Consider the following 24,747-nt stretch of genomic DNA (forward strand, 5'->3'; position numbering starts at 1 on the left):
TCTATGTTGGTACTCAATGTCACATTGGATGCTGTATGTTCAATCTCCTGGGTCAGTCTGTGACTTTATTCCAGGAGATAATCTGTTAAATAGACTGACTGAAGACTCTGAGTACAGTGCAGAATATGGGAACTTCTGCTTCTCAGATTGTTGCTCATTCCTACCACATTTGCACATATCTGTCAGGTACTCACAGAATGGCATTGGTGATGAAATATGCAGTGCAGACTATCTCACTGCCTCAGGAGTGGGAGGCATCATAGCGGATACGTTACAATGAGAAGTGATTGTCAGCCACAATTGCACATTAGAATCTGTGAGACCTAATACCTGATTTATTTTTTAAAAGAAACTTACATTGACCTACATAGTAATAAATAAATGGGAAAAAACATAGAAACGTAGCAACTTCCCCCTTCCCCATTATTTTAATGATAGACAATTGAGAGCAGATTTTCTAGAGCAGGTACACTGAAACTGTTCCCTCTGGTGTGGGAAACCAGAGCAAGAGGGCTTCATTTTAAAATTAGACCTGGGCCCTTTCTGCCCGATATCAGAAAGCACATTTTCCACAAATAGGGCATTGGAAATCTTGAATGTTTTCTTCAAAAAGGGATAACTAAAGCTTCCCAGACTGAGATGGGTAGACTTTTGTTAGTTAAGCACAAGTTGAGCATCCCTTATCCGAAATTCAGAAGACATTCTGAAACCTGCATTTTTTTTTCGAGCCTCGACATGAAGTCACGAGTGGGAAATCCCACAAGGCTCCAGGACGATGCTCAGTTCCCAAGGTGCATCTCACATGCTCAGTTCCCAACGCGTGCTGCACATGTGCAGTACCCAACGTTCTGCACATGCACAGTAACCAACATTTCCCACATGCGCAGTTCCCAGCGTTCCCCACATGCGTAGTTCCCAATGTTCCGCACATGTGCAGTTCCGGGCCTTCCCACACGGGCAGTTCCCAACGCGATGAAAATGCGCAGTACATTCCGAAATCTGATACGCACTCACCTCCAAGCATTTCGGATATGGGGCTGGCTTCTCGAATTCTGAGGCTATGTCTTCACGCCGGTGTGGGAACTGTGGCGTTTTACACCAGAAAAATGGCTTAAAACGGCCACCGATTCCCCATTGTGTTGGTGGATAGCATGCTGGCAGTATAGAGCACTCAGCTCTAGCTGCCTATACGGTCCAGGGAATTGCTGGGTCCGTGGCCGCGCATGCACACGGCGGCGGCCGCGCCGTGCTACATGACGGAGGCTGCTCGCGGACCCACCCCATGAAATAGTGCCTCCCATTTAACCGGCTTGCGCACCCCAGACCACCCCCCCACAGTGCCCCCAGCCCCATATAAAGTCCTCCCTGCCCGCAAATAGGCCCTCCCCGACTGCCGCGGTGCTGGACTGAGTCCACAGCCGCCACGCTGAGTTCCCGATGGCTGAGACTACACGCGACTGACGCTGTCGGGAACTCGGCTGTTCGGAGATGGGGCATCGGGGAGGGGCCTCAGTTAATATCCTGAGGCTGCCGATACGTGGCGCAGCGTACCCGAAGCATCGCGAAAGTGGTTCTGCCCCCAATTTGGTTGTGAACTGTGATCCTGCCCAGGGGTTTTTCAATCTGTAGTATCCATAGGTAGATAGAAAAATGGGAAGAAGCTTAAGGTAATTATCATGATTTAACTGAATACTAGAGCGAACTGAGGCTGAATTGATTAATATTTGTGTGTTTTAAAGGGAATAACAAAAGGAAGAAGTGCTTAGACTTCTGACCGCCATGGTTTAAACTGTGGCTCCTTTCAGTAACTTTTATTCCTAGCTTATTGGATATGATTAAATGTGGTTAGGTCTTCAAATGGGCATTTTTAAATGCATAATAAAAACAAAATGCTGGGAAAACGCAGCAGATCAGGCAGCACCTGTGGGGGGAGAAACAGAGTTAACGTTTCAAGTCTGTCTGACTCCTCTTCAGAGCTTCTTCAGTTTCATACGGACTCGAAACGTTAACCTCTTGTTTCTCTTTCCACAGATGCTGTCAGACCTGCTGAGTTTTCGCAGCATTTTCCGTTTTTATTTCGGATTTGCAGCATCCGCAGTATTTTGCTTTTATAATTAAATGCATTCTTGTTTTCTAGAATCTGTTTATTGAATCTGTTATGAACCACCTCATCATTTGTTTTGTTCAACTCAAGGACCTATTGTCGGCCACGTAGGAGATGGCAACTTCCACTGCTTAATGTTTGTGAACCCAGAGAGTGAGGATGAAGGGAGGAGAATGAAAGAGTTCACGGATAGATTAGCCAGGTACAGCGATATTGTCTTCCAACATATGAATATTGATTTTTTTTTTAAATGTATTTTATTACAAACATGTATCAAAGCAGGTTACAGCCAATAAACACCCCAGGAAACATACTTCCCAACAATCAACTATACAGTCTGTACAGAGTTTTCCCCTTTTTCACCCTCCACCCCACCACCCAACCCCCTGCGATGGACAGCTCCTCAAACACGGTAACAAACATCCCCCACCTTTTCTCAAACTCCCCTGCTGAGCCCCTTAACTCACACTTTATCTTCTCCAAGCACAGGAAGTCGTACACGTCACCCAATCAAGCTTCCTATCCCCGGTGGCAATGCCGACTGCCACTCCAGCAAAATTTGCCGCCATGCGATCAGAGAGGCGAAAGCCACAACATCAGCCTTCCTCCTCTCCATGAGCTCCGGCGTCTCTGAAACCCCAGATATCGCCACCAAAGGGCCCGGGTCCACCTCCTGCTCCACTACCCTGGCTAAGACCGCGAACACTCCCGCCCAGAATCTTCCCAATTTTTCATAACCCCAAAACATGTGCGCATGATTCGCTGGCCCCTGCCCACACCTCTCACATCATCTGTTACCCCCTGGAAGAACTCATTCTCGCCAGAGTCATATTCACCCTGTGCACCACCTTAAACTGTATCAAGCTCATCCTTGCACAAGAGGAGGTCCCGTTTACCCTCCGCAGTGCCTCACTCCATACTCCCAATTGATCTCCCCTCCCAACTCAGCTTCTCATTTCTCCTTGATCTTCACCACCCGCCCACCTCCCTGTTCCCCCAGCCACTTTTATATATCCACAATTCTTCCCTCTCCTTCCACATCCGGAAGCAGCAGTCATTCCAGCAGTTGTGTATCTCTGCAATCTAGGGAACCCCCTCCAGACCTTTCGCGCAAAAGTCCCTAACCTGCAGATAACTGAACTCTATTCGCCTTGGCAGCTCTACCCTCTCCCTTAGCTCCTCCAGACTGGTGAATCCTTCCTCCAAATACAGATCCCTCACCTTGACCAGCCCCACTTCCCTCCACCTCCTTTATACACTATCCATCCCCCCCGGATCAAACCCACGATTCTTGCACAGCAGCCTTCGCACCAACATCCCTTCCATCCTAAAATGCCTCCTCACCTGGTTCCATATCTTCACCGTGGACTGCACCACTGGGCTTGCTGAATACCTACTCGGAGCCATTGGCAACGCTGCCTTCACTATAGCCTTCAAACTAGATCCCTTCAAGATTCCTTTTCCATCCTAATCCACTCTCCCCCTTCTCCTTCCCACCAGTGCCACATCTTGTCCACATTCGCCGCCCCATTGTAATGAAGCAAATTCGACAACGCCAACTCCCTTGCTGCCTCTGCCTCTGTAGCAGGATCCTCCCCACCCTCGGCACCTGCCCCTCCCATACAAAGACAGAGATGATCGTGTCCACTTTCCGAAAAAAGGCCTTTGGTATAAAGGTCGGGAGAGCCTGAAAGATAAACAAGAACCTTGGCAGAATATTCATTTTCACCACTTGGACCCTCCCGGCCAACGTTAAGTGCAGTGTATCCCTCCTAAGATCCTCCCTGGCCTCCTCCATCAGCTTTGTTAAGTTCCCTTATGGTGCCCCGTCCATTCCCTCGCTACCTGAATCCCCAAATATGCAACAATAGTATCGGCAAGGTCAAATCTAAATACAGGCAGCAGATGTTATTGGCCTATTTTAACTCAATCATCTTTAGCAATAATAAAAACTTTGCAATTCTGTCAGGTCATCCAACTGGCTCTTAAGTTTATCAAAGCCTTTTGCCTCCTTACCCTCCCTGGGAGCCCATTTCAAATGTTGGTCACTTTTTGCATAAAAAGCCATTTCTAAATTAATCTTTTGCGTATTTTAAGCTATGCGCCCTATCCAACTGTCATAATTAATTATCTTATGCTAAAGATTGACCTTATCTGTACTATTTTAGATCTTTCTCTCACACACAACTTGCATTTATACAGCATCTTGAAGGTAGTAAAACATCTTGAGGCACTTCACAAATAAATTGGCAAAGAGCTAGAGAAGGAGATCTTAGAACAGATAGCTAAAGCTTGATCAAAGGTGCAGGTGAAGGAGGTAGGAGAGGTGGAATGCAGAGATATTTAGAGAGGGAATTTCAGAGCTTAGGGCCTAGACAATTAAAGGCATAGCAGGTGGGGCAAAGACAATCAGAGACAACTAGAGGCTAGCGCTGGAAGAGTGCAAGGTTTTCGGAGTATTGTGATACTCTGGACCAGCATCCTGGTTCTATACGCTATCCAAAATAGGACACAGCACTTAAGGTGATTAGAACACTGTTTATATTCTATTTATTTAGCAATAACTCTCTTTGCTTTGTTTATTGATGAACCTGTGATTTCACAATTCGCACCGATTCGATTAACACCCCAAATCTAATGGTTAGAGTACATAGAATGATCATCAGTCTTTCTAACTTTGCAATGGTATTAATTTACTTATTAAATTTTATCTGACACTGTTGGCCCATAAGGGCAGCACGGTAGCATTGTGGATAGCGCAATTGCTTCACAGCTCCAGGGTCCCAGGTTCGATTCCGGCTTGGGTCACTGTCTGTGCGGAGTCTGCACATCCTCCCCGTGTGTGCGTGGGTTTCCTCCGGGCGCTCCGGTTTCCTCCCACAGTCCAAAGATGTGCAGGTTAGGTGGATTGGCCATGATAAATTGCTCTGAGTGTCCAAAATTGCCCTTAGTGTTGGGTGGGGTTACTGGGTTATGGGGATAGGTTGGAGGTGTTGACCTTGGGTAGGGTGCTCTTTCCAAGAGCCGGTGCAGACTCGATGGGCCAAATGGCCTCCTTCTGCACTGTAAATTCCATGTAATTCTATGTAATTTATGTGTTTTAGTCAACTTCTCACACTCAAGGTGCCCTCCTCAGGCTATGAAGCACTTTCCTGACCTCATCCTGAGTGACAATCCCCTAAAGTGAGTGTTGCACATTCCCAAAGAATTTTTTTCCATTACTTCAAGCTTTCTTAGAAATCTCTGTTTCATTGATGTCAAAACGAGCATGTTTGCTCGGATTGTCTCTGTTAATGTAGAGCCTGTTACCATGGTAATTTGCCCCTTCATCAAATGGAGAAAACTACAATCAGATTCTCTCAGTGAATGCTGAAAGAGGTTGAGTAGCTCCATAATAACGTTGCATCTACCCAATTCAGATACTTCAACCAGTTTATTTACTCAAAAGGTTTTACCCAGATGTCTTTAATAGCAAGAAGAATGAAGCACAACACAAGTATAAAATTCAACCAATTTTATTGAACAATCACAATATTAACCCTTAGATAATCCCACACAAAATACTAGAAATAGCCAAGATTCGGTTATACTATCCGCAAAGATGGTTGAACCGTGGTCTGATTCCCTGAGTCTGTCTGGTCCATCATCACAAAGGCTAGTCTCGCTGGCAGCTTCCTGCCTTCCTTCCTTGGTCAGTCTTCTGGATGGTCGCGGTCTCCTCCAAAGGTTGTCAAGAGGATGACAGTTTGGCTATCATCTCCGGTAATTGCATTCGGGCAAAACAATTATTGCATCTGCTCTATATACTGCGACCAATCATCAACATCTGCGTCAAACGCCTCAAGCTTCCAGATGTGTGGCATATCTACGGCTAGTATGACAGACTCTAGATGCCTGTGCAGAGGGGGCCGAGTTTGAAGGAAATGACGCCGCCTGCAACTCACAACAGTGTTAGGTTCAGAAGCAGTGACCACACAGTAGTGTATGGGAAAATAACACAAATTTAATAAACACAAATACTCATTAGAAGTTCACTCCCCGAAGGCACTTCCGCGCCCCGACCCACCTCCAGGTCAGGGTTTTTATATCTGGGTTGATCCCACCTATTGAGGGCGCCCCAGCCTCATGGCAGGGAAGTTCCTATTCTTCAAGGGTCACAGAGAGCCTGATACATCCGGTCCTGTGACTCTCGTGTACGTTATAATAGTGTGCCTAGCATTGTTCCTCTGGTTGGGCGGGGCCTCAGAGCCAGCAAACCCAGCGACACGGCACCCCGATCAGCGAGAACACTGAAATCCCTCCCAGCCCCTCACGACCATGGAGGATCCCCCACACAATCTTTGGAATGACCGCACCCCCCCAGCACAGATATAACGGGAGACGAACCCCCCCCCCCTCCCCCCCCCCCCCCCCCCCCCCCCCGCCGGTCCATGCGTCCGCTGGTGCACACCCCTCACCAACCACAACCTCCACCACTCCTCCACCACACAAAAGGTGATGGCCCCCACCTCCAATGGAGAAGGATTTCCCCCTTCAGTGCCACCTGCCACTACAAAGATGCCAGGGGAACTGCTCAGTCTTGGCCCTCAACCCAGGGGCCTTCAGGACTATCACCCCCCGGCATGGTCATTGTGTCCAGTTTTCGATTTCAAAACCAGGAGTGAATTGCACCAGCATGGCGTAACGGCCCCGCTGGTGGGCCACATCACATAGGGCTGGAAGGTACGGCATGAAGCCATTTAATTACATTTAAGTTAGGGCGGCACGGTGGTGCAGTGGTTAGCACTGCTGCCGCATGGCACTGAGGACCCGGGTTCGATCCTGGCCCCGGTTCCATGTCCGTGTGGATTTTACTCATTCTCCCATGCAAAAAAATTGCATTCATATTTCTGGGTGTGAACCTGATCATGTCACCAACGGGTGGCCCTCCCGTGATATTAACGGCCATAATAGGATTTGTGCGTGCATCGAATGGATCCAAAAAAAATCACACCCGTAGAGTCGTACAGTTTTACGGCACAGAAAGAGTTGAATGGCCAAAATATGGAATTGTAACTGGTTGTAAATCTGTAACTAAAATCTAGAGTCATTCAAGCATGTACCGAGGTGGTTGGAGGCATTTCTATGAAGGGATAGCTAGGTAGGTCAAATAGACCATCCCGCTGGAGAGAAAACATCCCACTGGGGAGAAAACATCAGTATCGGTGATTAGAAAATGGATAGGAATATTTAGATAATCTCTGTACACAGATAAAGTTGCTCAGTGCACTGACCCATTGCGCTGCAGAGATGAGTTCCCGATCTCATCAGGGAGTTGTCAGGGAGCAGACTTTCTCACATGCATCACCCTGCAGCCACGAGAAGGGCTGCATTGTTCAAAACTGTGACTACTTTTTCAGTCACATAACCAGTTACAGGTTGGTGTGGACGAAGGTTACAGAAAGTATTTGAGAAAAATAAGTTTTCGTTAGTACTGCTGTCTCAGTTCCAGGGTCCTGGGTTCAATTCTGGCCTCGGGTGACTGTGTGGCGTTTACACTTTCTCCCCGTGTCTGCGTGGGTTTTTTTCCTGGTGCTCCAGTTTCCTCCCACAGTCCTAGGATGTGCAGGTTAGGTGGATTGGCCATGCAAAATTGCACCTTAGTGTCCAACAGTTAGGTGGAGTTACTGGGTTATGTGGATCGGGTGGAGACATGGGTTTAAGCTTATGTAGGGTGCTCTTCCCAAGGGCCGGTGCAGACTCGATGGGCCGAATGGCCACCGGCACTATAAATTCTATGATTCTATGAATTGGCATCTACCCTTCAAAGACTTGAGTGGCATTTATGTTAAAAGAACGGAATAAAAACATTTTTCATTTTTTTAAAATAAAATTGACAATGTGCATCTCTGCCAGCCAGGGAGCAGGCAATATCTCCAAAATCGGACGTATAGATACAGTATACAAATGTTACAGTCTTTTGGAAAAGGGCGGAACAAGTTCCTGAGGGAAAGTGACTCCATTGGATTCAGAGTTTCTTGTATTGCTTTACTGGAACCAGTTTTGCCGTTTTTCCTGAAATGAGTTGCCTCACCTTGGTGTTAACATTATTAGATGTTAGTGGAGGAAGTGTATGAGAGTGGCAGCGTCTGCAGAGGAGGATCAGTGATGGGCAGGACCATCTTTCACCATCCTGATTTTACTATACATTCGCATTTACGGGATTCACAAGTGTAACATGGAGAGATGTTCAGTCTTTGTAACACACTTAACATTCGTGCGTACATTGGGAAAGCTGACAACTGAGCAGATCACGTGGAAATCCATGATAGAGCACCCTGGTGTTTTGTTGAATCTCTTGTTATTTATTGTGTGAATGTAGTGAGGTAATGATCTATGGTTCTGTAAAGATCACTGTACTAAATATAGCTAGAGAATGAGGTTGCCTATTGAGAACTGGTTGTGCATTTTGAAGGTAAAGAATTGCTCGAAGATATTTATAACAGCTCCATGGCAACTTGTTGTCGAGACTCACCTAGTCTGGCTGTGAAAGAGAAACTGCTTTGGACCAAAAATGGTGGAGAATATTTTTCAGAATACGGCAACTAAACTTAGAAAATAATGGTATTCTGAGGTATTTTCAGAGATTTCTAAACAAAATGCTCTTTTGGGACTTATGCAATACTATGCCAGTTGGAAGGATGGGAACAGTGTGTAGCCAATCCACTGTTTGGTAAGAAATCTTGATACGTGTTGATTTGTCCCCTGTTTCTCAGTCCATGGGTCTGTTGGGAACTGACAGAGTTGCCTTTCTAAAGATTCAAATAGATTTGTGTGAAAGTTAATGCTTTATCCTTAAGCTACTTAAGCTGCAGCACCAGACAGAATGGGGAAATACTGTACTGTAATAGGTTAGCTGGCTAATTGGACTCTTCCCCTTCTTTCTCCCACAGAAGAGCTCTGGCCATGCACGGTACCTGTACTGGGGAACACGGCATAGGCGTGGGTAAGCGACATCTCCTGACTGAAGAAATTGGTGCTGTCGGCATGCAAGTAATGAGGGAAATTAAGGCTGCGTTAGACCCGAAAGACATCATGAATCCTGGCAAAGTGGTGTAGAGCACTCGAGTGAGGGTATGCATGCCCCTTTTTCTGTTCAAAGATCTCCACTTCACTATAATTTGCAAGTATGAGTGTCATTGGGAACAATGAACGGAAGTTTAAAATCTCCTTAGAAAGGAAATGCGTGAGGAAGTTTTACAGGGTAGTGTTACACATCAAGAATGAGTACTGGACATTAGATTTGAGAGAAAACACATGTGCATGACAAATAAAGGTTACACCAGTTTTAACTTGAGTAATTTATCAATTGATTTGCTGAAAATTATCTGATTCCTTACAAATGGAAAGCTTGTTGGATATAAATTATAAAATATACTTGAATCAAAAGGTAGCAAGGAGCACTTGAAAATGAATGCAGAATCCATTGAACATTTTATAAAAAGACGAAATGAATCATCGGCTCTGAAATTACTATTTCATATTTTTTAGTTTAAAACTTCCTTCAGTAAGGATATGTGTGTCACGTAATGATTATATTATGATAAACGTGACTAATAAAACTGTTATCTCCAGTGGTGTCTTTCTTATATCTTTGGTGAAAATGCAACTTCCATGAGCAAACAGGAGCCATCATATCCTATCATAGGGAAAAATATTACTTTGGGGACACTCTCCCTTTAAAGAACATCTTGGCCAAGTGGAGCTCCAGCTTCCTTTCTGGTTAGAGTACAGCATGGGTTCAAGCACTACCATGTCAGGAAAAGGATTGAGGATTGGACTGGGCGGAAGCTTTTATAACTGTAGTTTGAGTAAACCGCAGTTTAAGTTTCATACCTTAATCAGTCCAACGTTCTTCCTCATTTGCTGAACATTCAATTGCAATTAGAAATATACCAAGTGGACATCTGGTGACGGGGATAAGTCACACATCAGGTGGTTATCCTCCTAAGAACCCCAAATTAGGCTCTTTTACTCAAAATAGCCCAAAAACATGGGGGAAGGTATTCCCTCACCCTATCTAACAACAGCACAAGAGAAGATGCCGAGCAACAGTAGCTCCAGAGGCCATAAAGAGACAAAAAGTGTCGGAAACCAGGAGAAACAAGCGGTCGAGATGTCGTACACATGAGGCGACAAAAGTGCCGACCACACCAGACTGAAAGAGACCGGCAAATCGCACGGAGGGTGGATGGAGGAGTTCCTCTCCAGGGAACTAAGTGAGCTCAGGGTAGAGGTAAAGACGATATTCAAGCTACGGTTAAGGTGACGATTGTGGAGACCGTGGCCACCATGCATGTGGCCTTGGACAAGGCAGAGAGGCAACTGGAGGCCCAGGGGAGCACCATCAAAGAACTAGAAAAAGCCTCAAACAGATCAGAATGACCGGATCGATGCCCGAGAGACGGAAATAGCGAGGTTGGTCACGTCGCAGGGAAGACTGAAAGGGTGATCAGAGGACCCAAGAAAACTGGTCACGGCCTGTTGGAAGGGATCGAAAGCAGGGATCCCATGGATTATGTGGCCTAGATGTTGGAAAGGGACAACTTGCTCAACCTGCCAGAAATAGACAGAGCCCACTGGTCGTTCCAGCCGAAACCCAAGGCTGAAGAGTAGCCAAGGGGGATAATCGCCAAAATGCACCGGTACTAGGACAGGGAAAGAATCCTGCGCCGGGCCAGACAAACCAGGACCTGAAACTGGGAAGGGCACAAGATACGGATATATCAGGACATTGGAGAAAACCTGGCCAAGCACCGGGCGGAGTTCAACAGGTCGAAGGTGGCCTTGTACAAGAGCAAAGTGAAGTTTAGGATGCTGCACCCGGCTAAACTGTGGGTCATATTCAAGGGCAGGGACCACTGCGGATGCGAACAAATTTGTCCAAGAAATCAGGCTGGAAAATCAGCAGCAAAGACAGCAGTGAAAAAATCACCCAAAAGGACTGAATTGACCTGAGAGACACTTTGCACGTGACTGCACTGCCTCGCTCTGAATACGGGAACCAAAACATAGGAAGGAAGGGACGAGGGCAGCAGAGCACAGGAGAATTTGAGGAGGATAGAAGGAGGTGAAACGATATAGTGGGTGGGCGAAGGGTAGGCACATAACCGATCCCAGGAAGGGGGCCACCACACTGGTGGGAAAGCTACTGCCAAGTTGTATGAGCGAGGGAGGGGACCACGCCGCATCTCCAGCAGAAGGAAGAGCGCCTGGCAATGGGGACAATGCACAACACCAATGTGGGGGCAGTTGGGGCGGTAAACGGGGAAAGGAGAGTAGAGAGGGAGACAATAATAGGAGTTGGGGGGAAGACAAGGGGGGTAAGAATCGGGAAACATACGGACAAGGATAGTAAGGGCTTTAGGCTGGCTACAACAGACCACATGTGACTTTGAACACAATGGCACTGCAATCAGCCACCTTGGCGGGTCCCGAAAAAAAGGGAAACCTTGGGAGTGCAGGGTCTCATCCACATATGTACACATATTTGGCGGCCATGTTGAGTGGCTCTTGGACAAAGGGAAACCCTGCAGTTCAGGGGCCCGGCCTTATAGTGAGTACAGTGACCTCGGCCATTTTGGATGGCCCCCAAAAAAAGGGGAAACCCCGGAGTGCAGGGGCACATCCACAAGGTAAGCATGGTTGGTCCCGCAGGAATGGGGGGGGGGGGGGGGGGGGGGGGGATCGGACAGAAACCCACCATCAGAATAGTCACCTAGAACTTCAGGGGACTCAATGGCCCAGTGAAAAGATCCAGAGTCTTTGCCCAACTGAAAAGTATGAAAGCTGACATAGTCTTCCTCCAAGAGATGCACCTGAGGAAGAAGAACTGACTGAGGATAAGGAAAGGGTCGATGGAACAGACTTACTATTCCTGCTACAGGGTGAGAGCAAGGGGGTAGCCATACTGTTAAATAAGAGGCAGATGTTTACTACGATGAAGATGGTTATGGATCCAGGGGGAAGGTATGTCATGGTCAGAGGTTCCCTGGGCGGGGCTAATGTGTAAGCGCCCAACTGGGATTACACGGACTTTATAAAGAAGACCATGGCGGAAATCCCCAACAGTGACACACATACTAACTTATCATTGGAGGGGGGGGGGGACTTTAAACTGTTACAGGACCCATGGACAGACAGGTCGAACCTCAAAACATAGAGGACCTCTAATATGGCAAAGAAACTCGGCACATTCATGGAGCAGATGGGTGCAGTAGACCCGTTGAGGTTCAACCACCCAGGGGAGGAGTTCTTCTCCTTCTCCCAGCTACATTCTGTATACACCTGGATTGACTTCTTTGTAGTGGGGAAATCGGTGCTTCCTGAGTGTCAATCGCGAATCCAGCACTACTTCTCATTAGAATCTATTGTCTTCCACGTGGCGCCAGTGCTAGACCCTTAACAGTAGCGGAATCGGTCCAGGTATGGCACCAGATTTTCTGTCGTGAAAGTCCACAAATTCTGCAATGGCATCAACTCTTAGTTGCAGAAACGGTGAATCCTGCCCATCATATTCGAAAGACACGCGTTTAATACTACAAATCAAAAGTTTGATGAATCAATTCAATCCTACACAGATATAAATATCCTTGCAAAAAAATGTGCGCCTGGCACCCTCAACAACGAGCTTGTCAGTGATCGTGTTGTGTGTGGGGTCCATAGTGGTCTTGTTCACAAGCAACTTCTTCGCGAGAAAGATCAAACATTGCCATCAGCCTCAACTGTCAGAAAAAAGCAGCAAGGTGTTAATGCGGAGAACAGAAGTTGTTGCAGTAAAAGAACATGTCCTGCGCCTACTGTTGTGGCGATCACACACAGAACGGAATGTTTGGCATTTGGTAAACACTGAAATTAATGTGGCAAATGGTACTATTATAAGGTCCAGAAAGGAGTCCACACCAAGCTGAACAGGTTGAATCAAAAGGAAAAAGGTTTAATGCAAAAGAACAAGAGTACAGAGAAGTTACTCTATTGCAGGAGCCAGCTCATAGTTCATGGTCCTCCGGTTTTATACAGGATTATAGTGTCCCATGACCTGTTTAACCCCAGGTTATGACAGGTACCATGCCTCCAGACACATTGCGGTTGGTTACTCCTCCAAGATTCGGCACACGAACAAGATAAACAAATTGGTGCTCAATCAGAGCAACTAAATCACTGAGCCTCCAACAACACTATTGTGAGAATGTCAACACCATCACAGAGAAGGGTGAGATTTTCACCACCTTAGAAATTGCCTGCAGCAACACAAAACTTAAGTAAAGTTTGACACTGGAGCAATGTATTGCCCCGGCAAATGCTGCAGGAACTAGACCCATATATAGCACCAGACCCCAAACCCAGGTGGCCTCATGGCCTGTGGTGGAGAAACCATCCACTTGGAAGCTGTGGCCATCCTCCATCGCACACAGGACAGCTTCAGGTTTTATATTGTCGAGCAGAAGGTAAAGACATTGTTAGGTCTTTGGGACAGCTCATACTGGGGCTAATCCATCTTAGTCCAGATGTACAACCTCTGCAACACCAGGCCCCAGAATTGATAGAACATCCTATTAATTTGCAACATTATTGGTAAGCTACCTGAAATATACAAAATGAGGCTAGAAGATTCGATACCACCAATAGTCTGTGCTCAGACAGGCAGTGTGGTGGTGCAGTGGTTAGCACTATTGCCTCATGGCGCTGAGGACCCAGATTCGATCCCGGTCCTGAGTCACTGTCTGTGTGGAGTTTGCACATTGTCCCCCATGCCTGCATGGGTCTCACCCCCACAATCCAAAGATGTGCAGGGTAGGTGGATTAGCCATGTTAAATTGCCCCTTGATTGGAAACAAAATTAATTGAGTATTCTAAATATATTTTAAAAATAACAGTCTGTGCTCAGAACAGTAAGTACCCTTAGCCATGAAGCAGTAGGTAGTCGATGAGCTGCATCAGATTACGACACTGGTCTCCCATAGACGAGGCCACAGAGTGGGTTTCAACAATGATAGCTGTAGTAAAGAAAGATGGCAGAGTCAGGATGTGCATCAACCCAGTTCACCTAAACAAGGCACTACTCAGACCTTCTCACTCTATGAAGACGGTTGAACAGGTTATAGCTGACATCCCCAATGCCAATGTTTTCAGCCATGATGTGGAGATGCCGGCGTTGGACTGAGGTGAGCACAGTAAGAAGTCTTACAACACCAGGTTAAAGCCCAACAGGTTTATTTCAAACACTAGCTTTCAGAGCACTGCTCCTTCCTCAGGTGAATGTTTTCAGCATCAGTGCAAAATGTGGGTTTTGGCAAATCCTGCTGGATGAAGAATACGCGAAACTCACTACATTCATGTCTCCGGTAGGCAGATATCATTTTCTTCATTTGCCCTATGGGATCTCCACTGGCTGAGATGTCTTCCAATGTTTCATGGGACAACTATTTGAAGGCCAACCCTGTGAAATCATCGTCAATGACATCCTGGTCTGGGGTCATACAATGCAAGAACACGATGCACATCGCTGTCTCGTCCTCGACAGAATCAGGGCAATACAGCTGATGCTCAACCTCACTTAATACAGTTTCAGAGTCAACCAGGTTCCCTGCGTGGATCACCTACTAACAGCTAGTATTATGAAGCCAGATCCAGACAAGACCAGAGCCATACGACAGATGTCCATCCCTGTGGACATGCATGCTTTACAGTGTTTCCTTGGCATGATAAATTATCTTCCAATGTTTGTTCCTTGCTAGTGAGGTCACTGGACCTCTATCCCCTCCACCAGGATGTCGAATGGTGTTGGCAGGAGTACCATATTGTATTCAACAAACTCAAGCGGGCACTCTCAGCCCTGCCAGTGCTACAATACTTTGACATTCGAGCACCCGGACTCCTATCAGCAGATGCTTCCCAGCACAGACTTTGATGGCCAATCCACCTAACCTGCACATCTTTGGACTGTGGGAGGAAACTGAAGCACCCAGAGGAAACATACACAGATAAGGGGGGAACCTACAAACTCCACACAGACAGAGGAAGAAATTGAACCCGGGTCCCTGGCGCCATGAGGCAGCAGTGCTAAACTTAGTGCCACTGTGATGCCTCGATAGAGATAACTTTTATCGTATCTGTTTCCACCACCTCCCCTGGCCACATGTTCCAGGCATTCACCACCCTTTGTGTAAAAAAAACTTGCATCACACATCCCTAAATTTTCCCCCTCGCACCTTAAAACTATACTCTTAGTAATTGACTTTTTCACCATGGGAAAAAATGTCTGACTATCCACTCTGTCCATGCCACTCATAATTTGCAAATCTCTATAACCTCAACCCCCGTTATTCCAGTGAAAACAGTCAGAGTCTATCCAATCTTTCCTCCGCTTATACCCTCCAGACAAGGCATCATCCTGGTAAACCTCTTCTGTACCCTCTCCAAAGCCTCCACATCCTTCTGGTAGTGTGGCGATCAGAATTGTATGCAATATTGCAAATGCGACCTAACTAAGATTCTGCACAACTGTGGCATGACTTCCCAATTTTTATCCTCGGTGCCCCGACTGGTGAAGGTGAGCATGCTGTATGCCTTCTGTTATGGGCCAGGGTTTAGAGAGTTCACCTGACACAACTTTGAATAGATTGTGGTTATGGAGAGCACACGGCCCTACTCTGCAGGTGTGATGCAACAAAAATCTCCAGTACTTTTAAATTAAAACACTTTATTTATGAAACCAGTTAACAGTTTATAAACCCACAGTGAACATCTTAACAACTATCAACACCAATAAATCCCCCAAAGAATACAGTACTCTCTAAGTAACTCTTAATCTTTCCTTGCAACATCCATGAGACACCAAGAAATCCTCCTTACAGAAAGACATCAGATTTAACTTCACTACTGAGAACAGTTACCACTTTGAAATCACCAAATGAACATTTATAAGCTTGCAGAGATTCATACACATCTTACAGTGATTGCAGCTTTTCCAAATCTAGAAATGAAACTAAACACACCCTGTAGCTGCAAGCCCAAAGTGAAAGTAAAAAGCTGACAGACAGCCCAGCTCCACCCACACTCTGACATCACTGATAAATACCCATTTCTTAAAAGTACATCTACTACGGATATTTTTATAAACACCCATTTCTTAAAGGTACTCTCATATGAAACCTCCCCCCAAGAAAGAAAAATAAACCATCAACTTCAAGATGGTTTCATTTTTCACCTTTTCGCTTTCCTTTAAGAAATATGGACAATTAATATGTTTTTTTTAACATGCAAACATCAAATAATAACATAGTCCATTTTTGGTTCTTTTTCCTCCAACTGGAATCCATCTCGATTGACAGTCTCCTTGAACAAAAAGGTCTTTACACGATCCATCCATTTTTCTACGCCTCGGCATTTCTCTTTAAAGTCTGATACTTTAGTTCAATCTGATCACAGAGTCCCTTGTAATTCTCCAACAGAGGAGCATTGGTTATCACAGCTTTCAGGCAGTCAAATGCCTGTTGAAACTCCACTGTCTACTGAAATTTTCAACGTTTCTTCACCAAGTCCATCAGTGGAGCAACCACGCTGCAAATATTTGGCACAAATGCTCGATCAAAGCCACTCATGCCAAGAAATTGCATTATTTCCCTTTGTCTCGAAGGAACAGACTCCTCGATAACTTTTCTTTTCACATCCCGTGTGACCATTCGACCCTGTCCGATTGTATGGCCAAGGAAAGTGACTTGGGCTTTTCCAAATTCACTTTTGGCTAGGTTTATCAGCATACCCGCCTCCTGAAGTCAATCGATTAACTTCATCAGATGTTTTAAATGTTCTTTCCATGTCTCCCTGAAAATTACCAGATCGTTGATGTATACGGCACAATTGGGTAATCCTGAAATGACTTTGTTAGTTAACCATTGAAATGTGGCTGGGGCATTTTTCATGCCAAATGGCATAACTTTGAATTGGTATATACCACCTGGAGTCACAAAAGCTGAGATCTCCTTCACCCTATCGGATAAAGTTACCTGCCAGTAACCTTTAAGTAAATCAAGTTTGGAAATAAAAGCTGATTGTCCCAGTTTCTCAATGCATTCCTCCATACATGGGATAAGATAAGAATCCGTTCTTGTAACTGTATTAACCTTTCTATAGTCCACACACGACCGTTGGGTCCCGTCTGGTTTAGGTACCGTCACTATGGGTGAGCACCATTGGCTGCAACTCACTTCAATTATGCCATTTTTAAGCATACTTTCAATCTCTTTGTTAACCTGTGCCAATTTTGAAGGATTAAGTCTATATGGGCGTTGTTTGATTGGAACAGCATTTCCCACATCTGCTTCATGTATAGCCATTTTAGTGCTTCCCAACTTATCTCCACAAACTTGCCCATGTGATAGCAACAACTTTCAGGTCAGTCCGTTTTTCCTCTGGAAGGTAACTCAACAATTTATCCCAATTTTTAAGAACATCCTCGTTCTCCAATTTAATTTGAGGTATGTCAAATTCAAAGTCATCTGGATTTGGTTCGTCACTTTGAGTTAGAATCATTAAAACCTCCTTTTTCTCTCCCTTTCAAAGTACCTTTTAAGCATATTCACATGACATACTCGGTGAGTCTTCCTTCTATCTGGTGTTTTTACCACATAATTCACCTCACTTAATTTCCTTTCAACCTGAAAAGGTCCACAAAACCTTGCTTTTAAAGGTTCACCTACCACTGGTAACAATACTAAAACTTTGTCTCCAATGGCAAAACTACGAACTTTGGATTTCTTGTCCGCTACCCGTTTCATCACATTTTGTGCAACTTTTAAATGTTGTCTAGCCAATTCACCTGCTCTATTTAATCGTTCCCCAAAATTTGACACGTAATCCTATAATATAATTTTTGATTTCTCACTCACCAATTTTTCCTCAATCAATTTAAGTGGTCCTCTTACCTCATAACCAAAAATTAGTTCAAAAGGACTGAATTTGGTTGATTCATTAGGTGCATCCCTAATTGCAAACAGTACAAATGGAATTCCTTTATCCCAATCCTCTGGGGATAATCTTGACAATAAGCCCTCAACATTGTCTTTAATGTGTGATGCCACCTTTCTAACGCTCGCTGCGATTCTGGATTGTACACAGTTGATTTAAATTGTTTTATTCCTAAACTATACATAACTTCTTTGAATAACCTTGAGGTAAAATTCGATCCATCATCCGATTGTATTTCTGTGGGTAATCCATATCTAGTAAAGAATTTAAGTAACTCTTCCACAATCTTTTTAGCTATAATATTACGTACTGGAATGGCCTCTGGAACCCTAGTAGACACATCTATTATAGTCAAAACATATTGGACGGGATTCTCCGACCCCCCACCGGGTCGGAGAATCGCTGGGGGCCAGCGTTAATCCCGCCCCTGCGGTGTCCCGAAGTCTCCAGCACCGGAGATTCGGCGGGGGCGGGAATCGCGCCGGTCAGCGGGCGATTCTCCGGCCCGCGATGGGCCGAAGTCCCGCCGCTGTCATGCTGGTCCCACCGGCGTGAATCAAACCACCTACCTTAACAGCGGGACCAGGCGGCGCGAGCGGGCTCCGGGGTCCTGGGGGGGGGGGCGCAGGGCGATCTGGCCCCAGGGGGTGCCCCCATGGTGGCCTGGCCCGCAATCGGGGTCCACCGATCGGCGGGCAGGCCTGTGCCGTGGGGGCACTCGTTTCCTTCGTCATGGTCTTCACGATGGCGGAGGTGGAAGTGAACCCCTCCCCTGCGCATTCGTGGGGATGACGTCAGCAGTCGCTGACGCTCCGGCGCATGCGCGGACTTCCGCCGGCCGGCGAAGTCCCTTCGGCTCCAGCTGGCATGGCGCCAAAGGTCGTTCCCGCCAGCTGGCGGATCGCCAACCACTCCGGCGTGAGCCTAGCCCCTCAATGTTAGGGCTTGGCCCCTAAAGGTGCGGAGACCTCCGTACCTTTAGGGGCGGCCCGACGCCGGAGTGGTTCATGCCACTCCATCACGCCGCGACCCCCCGCCCCGCCGGGTAGGGGAGAATCCCGGCCATTGATTCCCACTTTTTGTTTCAGGAAGCGATCCTACACAATCAATTAGGACCCTTGTAAAAGGTTCCTCAAATGCTGGAATGGGTGAGGTTTCCCTATCACTTGACATGTGTGTCATGATTGACAAAATTTAACTACATCTTTATGTAGTCCAGGCCAATGAAAATGTTTTTGGATTTTAGCTTGAGTTTTCCTTATTCCCAAATGACCTCCCACTGGTACCTCATGTGAAACTCGCAACACCTCCTTTCAATACCCTACCGGCAATACTACTTGAAGAACTTCTGCCCACTTTTCACCCTCCTGAATATGTAAAGGTCACCGTTTCCTCATCAAGACAGCACTTTTACGGTAATAACACTCTGGTATACTCTCAGATTCCTCTTCCGTATATGCTTTCTGATACGTCCATTTTATTTCTATATCCTTTTGTTGTAACTCCACCAATTTTCCTGAACTGAAAATATCCACCTCATCCTCCACCTGTTCTTGTTCTTTTTCAACCATCTGATCAAAAATCATTTCTGATAATTGCACTTCCACTTCATCTTCACTCTTTGATTTCTCCTCTTGTCTTAACCTGTGACTTTGCGACCTTGTTACTACACAATCCGGAAACATTCCAGGATATTCGTCCTTCAACACTTCAGTTGTCTGATTTTCCACTGGCTTATCAACCACAGTAGGCATCACTCCCACCTGCCATCCAGCTACATCATTACCCAAGATAAACTGTATTCCTGGACAAGATAGTTTTTCTATTACTCCTACTACCACTTCACCACTCTTTACTGGACTTTCCAATCTTACCTTATATAATTGAACACTACTCCTCTCACCCTGAATTCCACATACTACCACCTTTTCTGGCAACATTCTTCCCAGACTACATAACTCCTCATCTCTTACCATTAAAAATTAACTAGCTCCCGTATCTCTTAAAATTGTGACTTCTTTGCCTGCTCCTCCTGATACACGAGTAATCTTTACCCACACAAGTAAATTCTTTAAAGACATCTGGCACCTTCTTATCAATCACCTCGTGATCAGGCTGTACAATCTTTTGCACCTCCTCCGCATCACTTGAGCTTTCCTTTACCACTTCAACAAACGCCACTGTCTTATCCTGTTTTACCATATCAGCCTTCCCAGTGCTTTTCTTCAACCACCAGCACTGTGACTTTACAGGGCCTAGTTTATTACAGTGAAATCATTTGAAACTTTTCAATTTCTTTTCCTCCCTCTTGGATTTCTTTTTTAACCTGAGGTACACACTCCTTATTATCTCCCATGAGATCACCTTTGCCTTTACCACTTGAGTATTTTTCATGTCCCCAGTTTCTATCCGTCACAGGCTGAAACTGATGTCAGAAATCAAGCTTTGATTTATGAACTAATTCATAATCATCTGCCATTTCTGCTGCTAATCTCGCAGTTTTAACCCTCCACTCTTCCACATTAGGGGCGGGATTCTCCCCTACCCGGCGGGGCGGGGGGCCCCGGCGTAGGGGAGTGGCGGCAACCACTCCGGCATCGGGCCTCCCCAAAAGTGCAGAATTCTCCGCACCTTTGGGGGCTAGGCCCGCGCCGGAGCGGTTGGCACCACGCCGACAGGCGTCAAAACCGGCACCAATGGCCTTTGACGCCCGGCGCAGGGGCTGGCCGAAAGGCCTTCGCCGGTTCGCGCATGCGCCGGTGCATCTGCTGCCGCCATGGTGGAGGCCGTGGCGGCGGCGTAAGAAAAAGAGTGTCCCCACGGCACTGGCCCTCCCGCCAATCAGTGGGCCCCAATTACGGGCCTGGCTACCGTGGGGGCACCCCCCCGGGGTCCGATCGTCCCGCGGCCCCCCAGGACCCCGCGGGCCTGCTCGCGCCGCCGACACAGAGGTGGTTCAAACCGCGGCGGCGGGAGAGGCCTCCCAGCAGCTGGACTTTGGCCCATCCGGGCCATAGAATAACGGCAGCACAGAAACACGTAGCCTCCCGCCGGCCCCCGCCATTCTCCGCGGCGGGCGGCGGGATTGACGGCACGCCAACTTTTTGCGGGCGGGAGAATTCTGGACATGGTGGGGGCGGGATTTTCGGCGGCCCCGGGCGATTCTCCGACCCTGCTGGGAGTCGGAGAATTTTGCCCGAGTTCTCGTTGCATCAGGAATTTAATTTTTAATCTCCTCCAAAAGTATAATTTCTCTGAGAGCTTCATACGTTTGGTCTATTTTCAAAGCCCTTATCCACCTATCAAAATTACTCTGTTTGATTCTTTCAAACTCCATATATGTTTGACCAAATTCTTTCCTTAAATTTCTAAATCTTTGTCTGTAGGCTTCAGGCACTAGTTCATATGCACCTAAGATGGATTTTTTCACCTCCTCATACGACCCAGATATCTCCTCGGGTAGTGATGCAAACACTTCACTAGCCCTACCTACCAGCTTTGTTTGAATCAGTAATACCCACATGTGTGGCCATTTCATTTGTTTACCTACCTCTTCAAATTACATGATGCTTTTACCTCCTTCTCATCAAACCTTGGCAATGCTTGGACATATTTAAATAGATCCCCACCAAGCCTTCGACTATGACTCTCATTCTCACTATCCTCATCACTATCATCCAACTGTACGTTTCCCTTTACGTCTACCAATTTTAACTGATTGTCATGTTTCATGGGTATTTTCTGAAGTTCAAACTCTCTCTATCTTTTTCCCTGATCCGTATCTCCCTTTCTCTTTCTTTTTGTTCAGCTAGGGCTATTCTTTCTGTTTTCCTTTCTTCTCTCTCTTTTTTCTCTCTATCTCTTTTGTATTCAAGCTGCTTTAATTTTTTATCGTGTTCCATTTGTTTAATTTGTACCTGAATTATTGCCATTTCCAATGAGTCAGACTGTATCTCAGGCAATTTTAAATGCTTAGCCACCGCCATAATTACCTCATCTTTTCGCATTGTGTCAGGTAATGTTAACTGCAATGTTTTTGCCAAATCTAAAAGCCTGTTTTTAGTCTCTGTCCGCAAGGTACTGCGTGACCGTCTCCACCCCCAAAAACTCCAGAGCCTCTGCAAGAACCATTGTCCACAACACACTCCCTATTTAAACTGAAATACCACACCTGAAAAGCAACCACAATATGCTCACCCCTCAGTGTCTTTAAGTTCACAAAGCCAACTTAATAGATAGACTTTTATTCCCCCCCCCCCCCCAATTTGTTATGGGCCAGGGTTTAGAGAGCCCCAAAGTGTATCATGGAGTTCACCTGACTCACAACTTTGAATAGATTGTGGTTATGAGGAGCACACGGCTCTACTCTGCAGGTGTGATGCAACATAAATCTACAGTACTTTTAAATTAAAACACTTTATTTATGAAACCAGTTAACACTTTATCAACCCACAGTGAACATCTTAACAATCATGAACACCAATAAATACCCCAAAAAATACAGTACTCTCTAAGTAACTCTTAATCTTTCCTTGCAACGTCCATAAGAAAAAAGAACCCTCTTTTCAGAAAGACACCAGGTTTAACTTCACTACTGAGAACAGTTACCACTTGAAATCACCAAATGGACATTCATAAGCTTGCAGAGATTCATACATGTCTTGCTGTGATTGCAGTTTATCCAAATCTAGAAATGAAACTAAGCATACCCTGTAGCTGCAAGCCCAGTGAAAATAAAAGCAGACAGACAACCCAGCTCTACCCACACTCTGACAACACTGATAAATACCCATTTCTTAAAGATACATTCACTACAGATATTTTTATAAACACTCATTTCTTAAAGGTGCTCTCACATGATACTTTTTTAGTACCTATCCACCTGCGTTGCCACATCCAGTGATCAGTGGACCTGTAAACCCAAATCTCTGCCTGTTAATATTCCTAAGGGTTCTGCCATTTGCTGTATAATTCCCACCTGTATTGGACCTTCCAAAATGCATGACCTCTGTCTGGATTAAACACCATCTGCCATTTCTCTGCTCAAGTTTCCAACCGATCTATATTCTACTGTATCCTCTGACAATTCTCTTCATTACCCGCAACTCCATCAATGTTTGTGTTGTCCGCAAACTTGCTTATCAGACCAGCTAAATTTTCCTCTAAATCATTCATGTATACTCCGAACAACTAACGTGCCAGCAATGATCTCTGCAGTTTACCACTAGTCACAGCCTTCCATTCAGAAAAGCACCCTTCCACCACCACCCTGTCTTCTATGACGAAGCCAGTTCTGTATCCTTTCTTGCAGGCTCATCTCTGATCCCGTGTGATTTCACCTTCTGTACTAGTCTGTTATGAGGGACCTTGCCAAAAAAAATGCTGTCTTGACAAAAACGTTTTTTTTCCTCCCAAGATTTGTTGTTACAGCTGATGTAGAACTTTCACTTTCTCTGCCTCTGCTTTTCCAAAGACTTGTCGGATCCAATTATTTCAAAAACATCTGACTGTCTTGCAAATTTGATGGATCTACAAAATTTCCATTCCATGCATTCTCTCCTTGCTTTGACAGTTAACTGTTTCTTTTTAATTCCATCGGATGTTCTGTAATGGAAAGTCTGTTTTCTGTATAATTCAGCAGGAAGAAGAGACGGGTATATGTTTTACAGGTAATGCTGCTTGCAATGGGCCTGTACAATTTTCTCTCCATCCCTCTTCCACTCATGTCTACTGCTAACAGCAAATTCTCACTTTTGCCTCTGGCAATTAAACATCACTGCCCTTGTGCAATCCTGCTGCCAATTTGTTCATACACTGCTGATTCTTTTTTTCATGAGAATCCTGTCCTTCCATTGCAGCGTGTAACATGTTCTGTCACTTTTCCTACTTTATACTGTTACCTGATTTGACATATTGTAATCCTCGTTTGGCCTTAAGTGATTTATTTTAGAGCTGTGTCAGTCATCAGCTAGGTCAAAACCTCATAACTTGGGTATTCTTCGTGTTTTGTTTAGTGACAGTAACCACAGCAGCAGGGTCTTTTCAAAGATGACTTTGAAAGTAATATATTTGAAATATAGACAGAATTTCCGTGCTGACATGGGGGTGGGTGGGCGCAGGGGTTGCGAGTATGGAGGAGGCGGGCGTGTCATTTTGTGTCTGCTGGCACTTAACCACCCGCAGGCCATTTTCCTAGGGACAGGATCGGACAGAAGGGCTACCCACTTGTAAGGGATAGGTAGCCAATTAAGGTAATTGGCCAATTGGACTGCAGAGTGGTTAGCACTGATGCCTCATGGCACCGAGGACCCGGGTTCGATCCTGGCCCCGAGTCACTGTCCGTGTGGAGTTTGCACATTCTCCCTGTGTCTGCGTGGGTCTCACCCCACAACCCAAAATATGCACAGGATAAGTGCATTGGCAACGCTAAAAAGCCCCTTAATTGTAAAAAAATTATCGGGTGCTCTAAATTGTCCAGTGCCCCTGATGTTAGGATCCTGACCCAACCTCAAAATCCTGCCCCACACCTCTCCTCCACCCAATCAGGACCTCTCCCTATTTTTTAAGTTGCCCCTTTTGCCCTGGCTTTGTATTTGTTTAAGAATTGTTTATCTCTAACATCTTCCACTTCTGAT

The 24,747-nt window shown here is 45.8% G+C and overlaps 1 protein-coding gene across 2 annotated transcripts in view; it reads left to right on the plus strand.

Annotated features, from left to right (window-relative positions):
• Window positions 1-9,717, plus strand: part of LOC119971413 (probable D-lactate dehydrogenase, mitochondrial) — a 73,480-nt gene extending 63,763 nt beyond the window's left edge. For both annotated transcript variants that reach the window (XM_038806899.1, XM_038806898.1), the window contains exons 10-11: window positions 2,195-2,306; window positions 9,037-9,717. In XM_038806899.1, coding sequence (XP_038662827.1) covers window positions 2,195-2,306; window positions 9,037-9,202 — 278 coding nt within the window. In that variant the 3' untranslated portion in view covers window positions 9,203-9,717. The remainder of the gene's footprint in view (window positions 1-2,194; window positions 2,307-9,036) is intronic.
• Window positions 9,718-24,747: the final 15,030 nt, after the last annotated feature.

Source organism: Scyliorhinus canicula, chromosome 9, assembly GCF_902713615.1.
Source record: "Scyliorhinus canicula chromosome 9, sScyCan1.1, whole genome shotgun sequence".
Classification (NCBI taxonomy): Eukaryota; Metazoa; Chordata; class Chondrichthyes; order Carcharhiniformes; family Scyliorhinidae; genus Scyliorhinus; species Scyliorhinus canicula.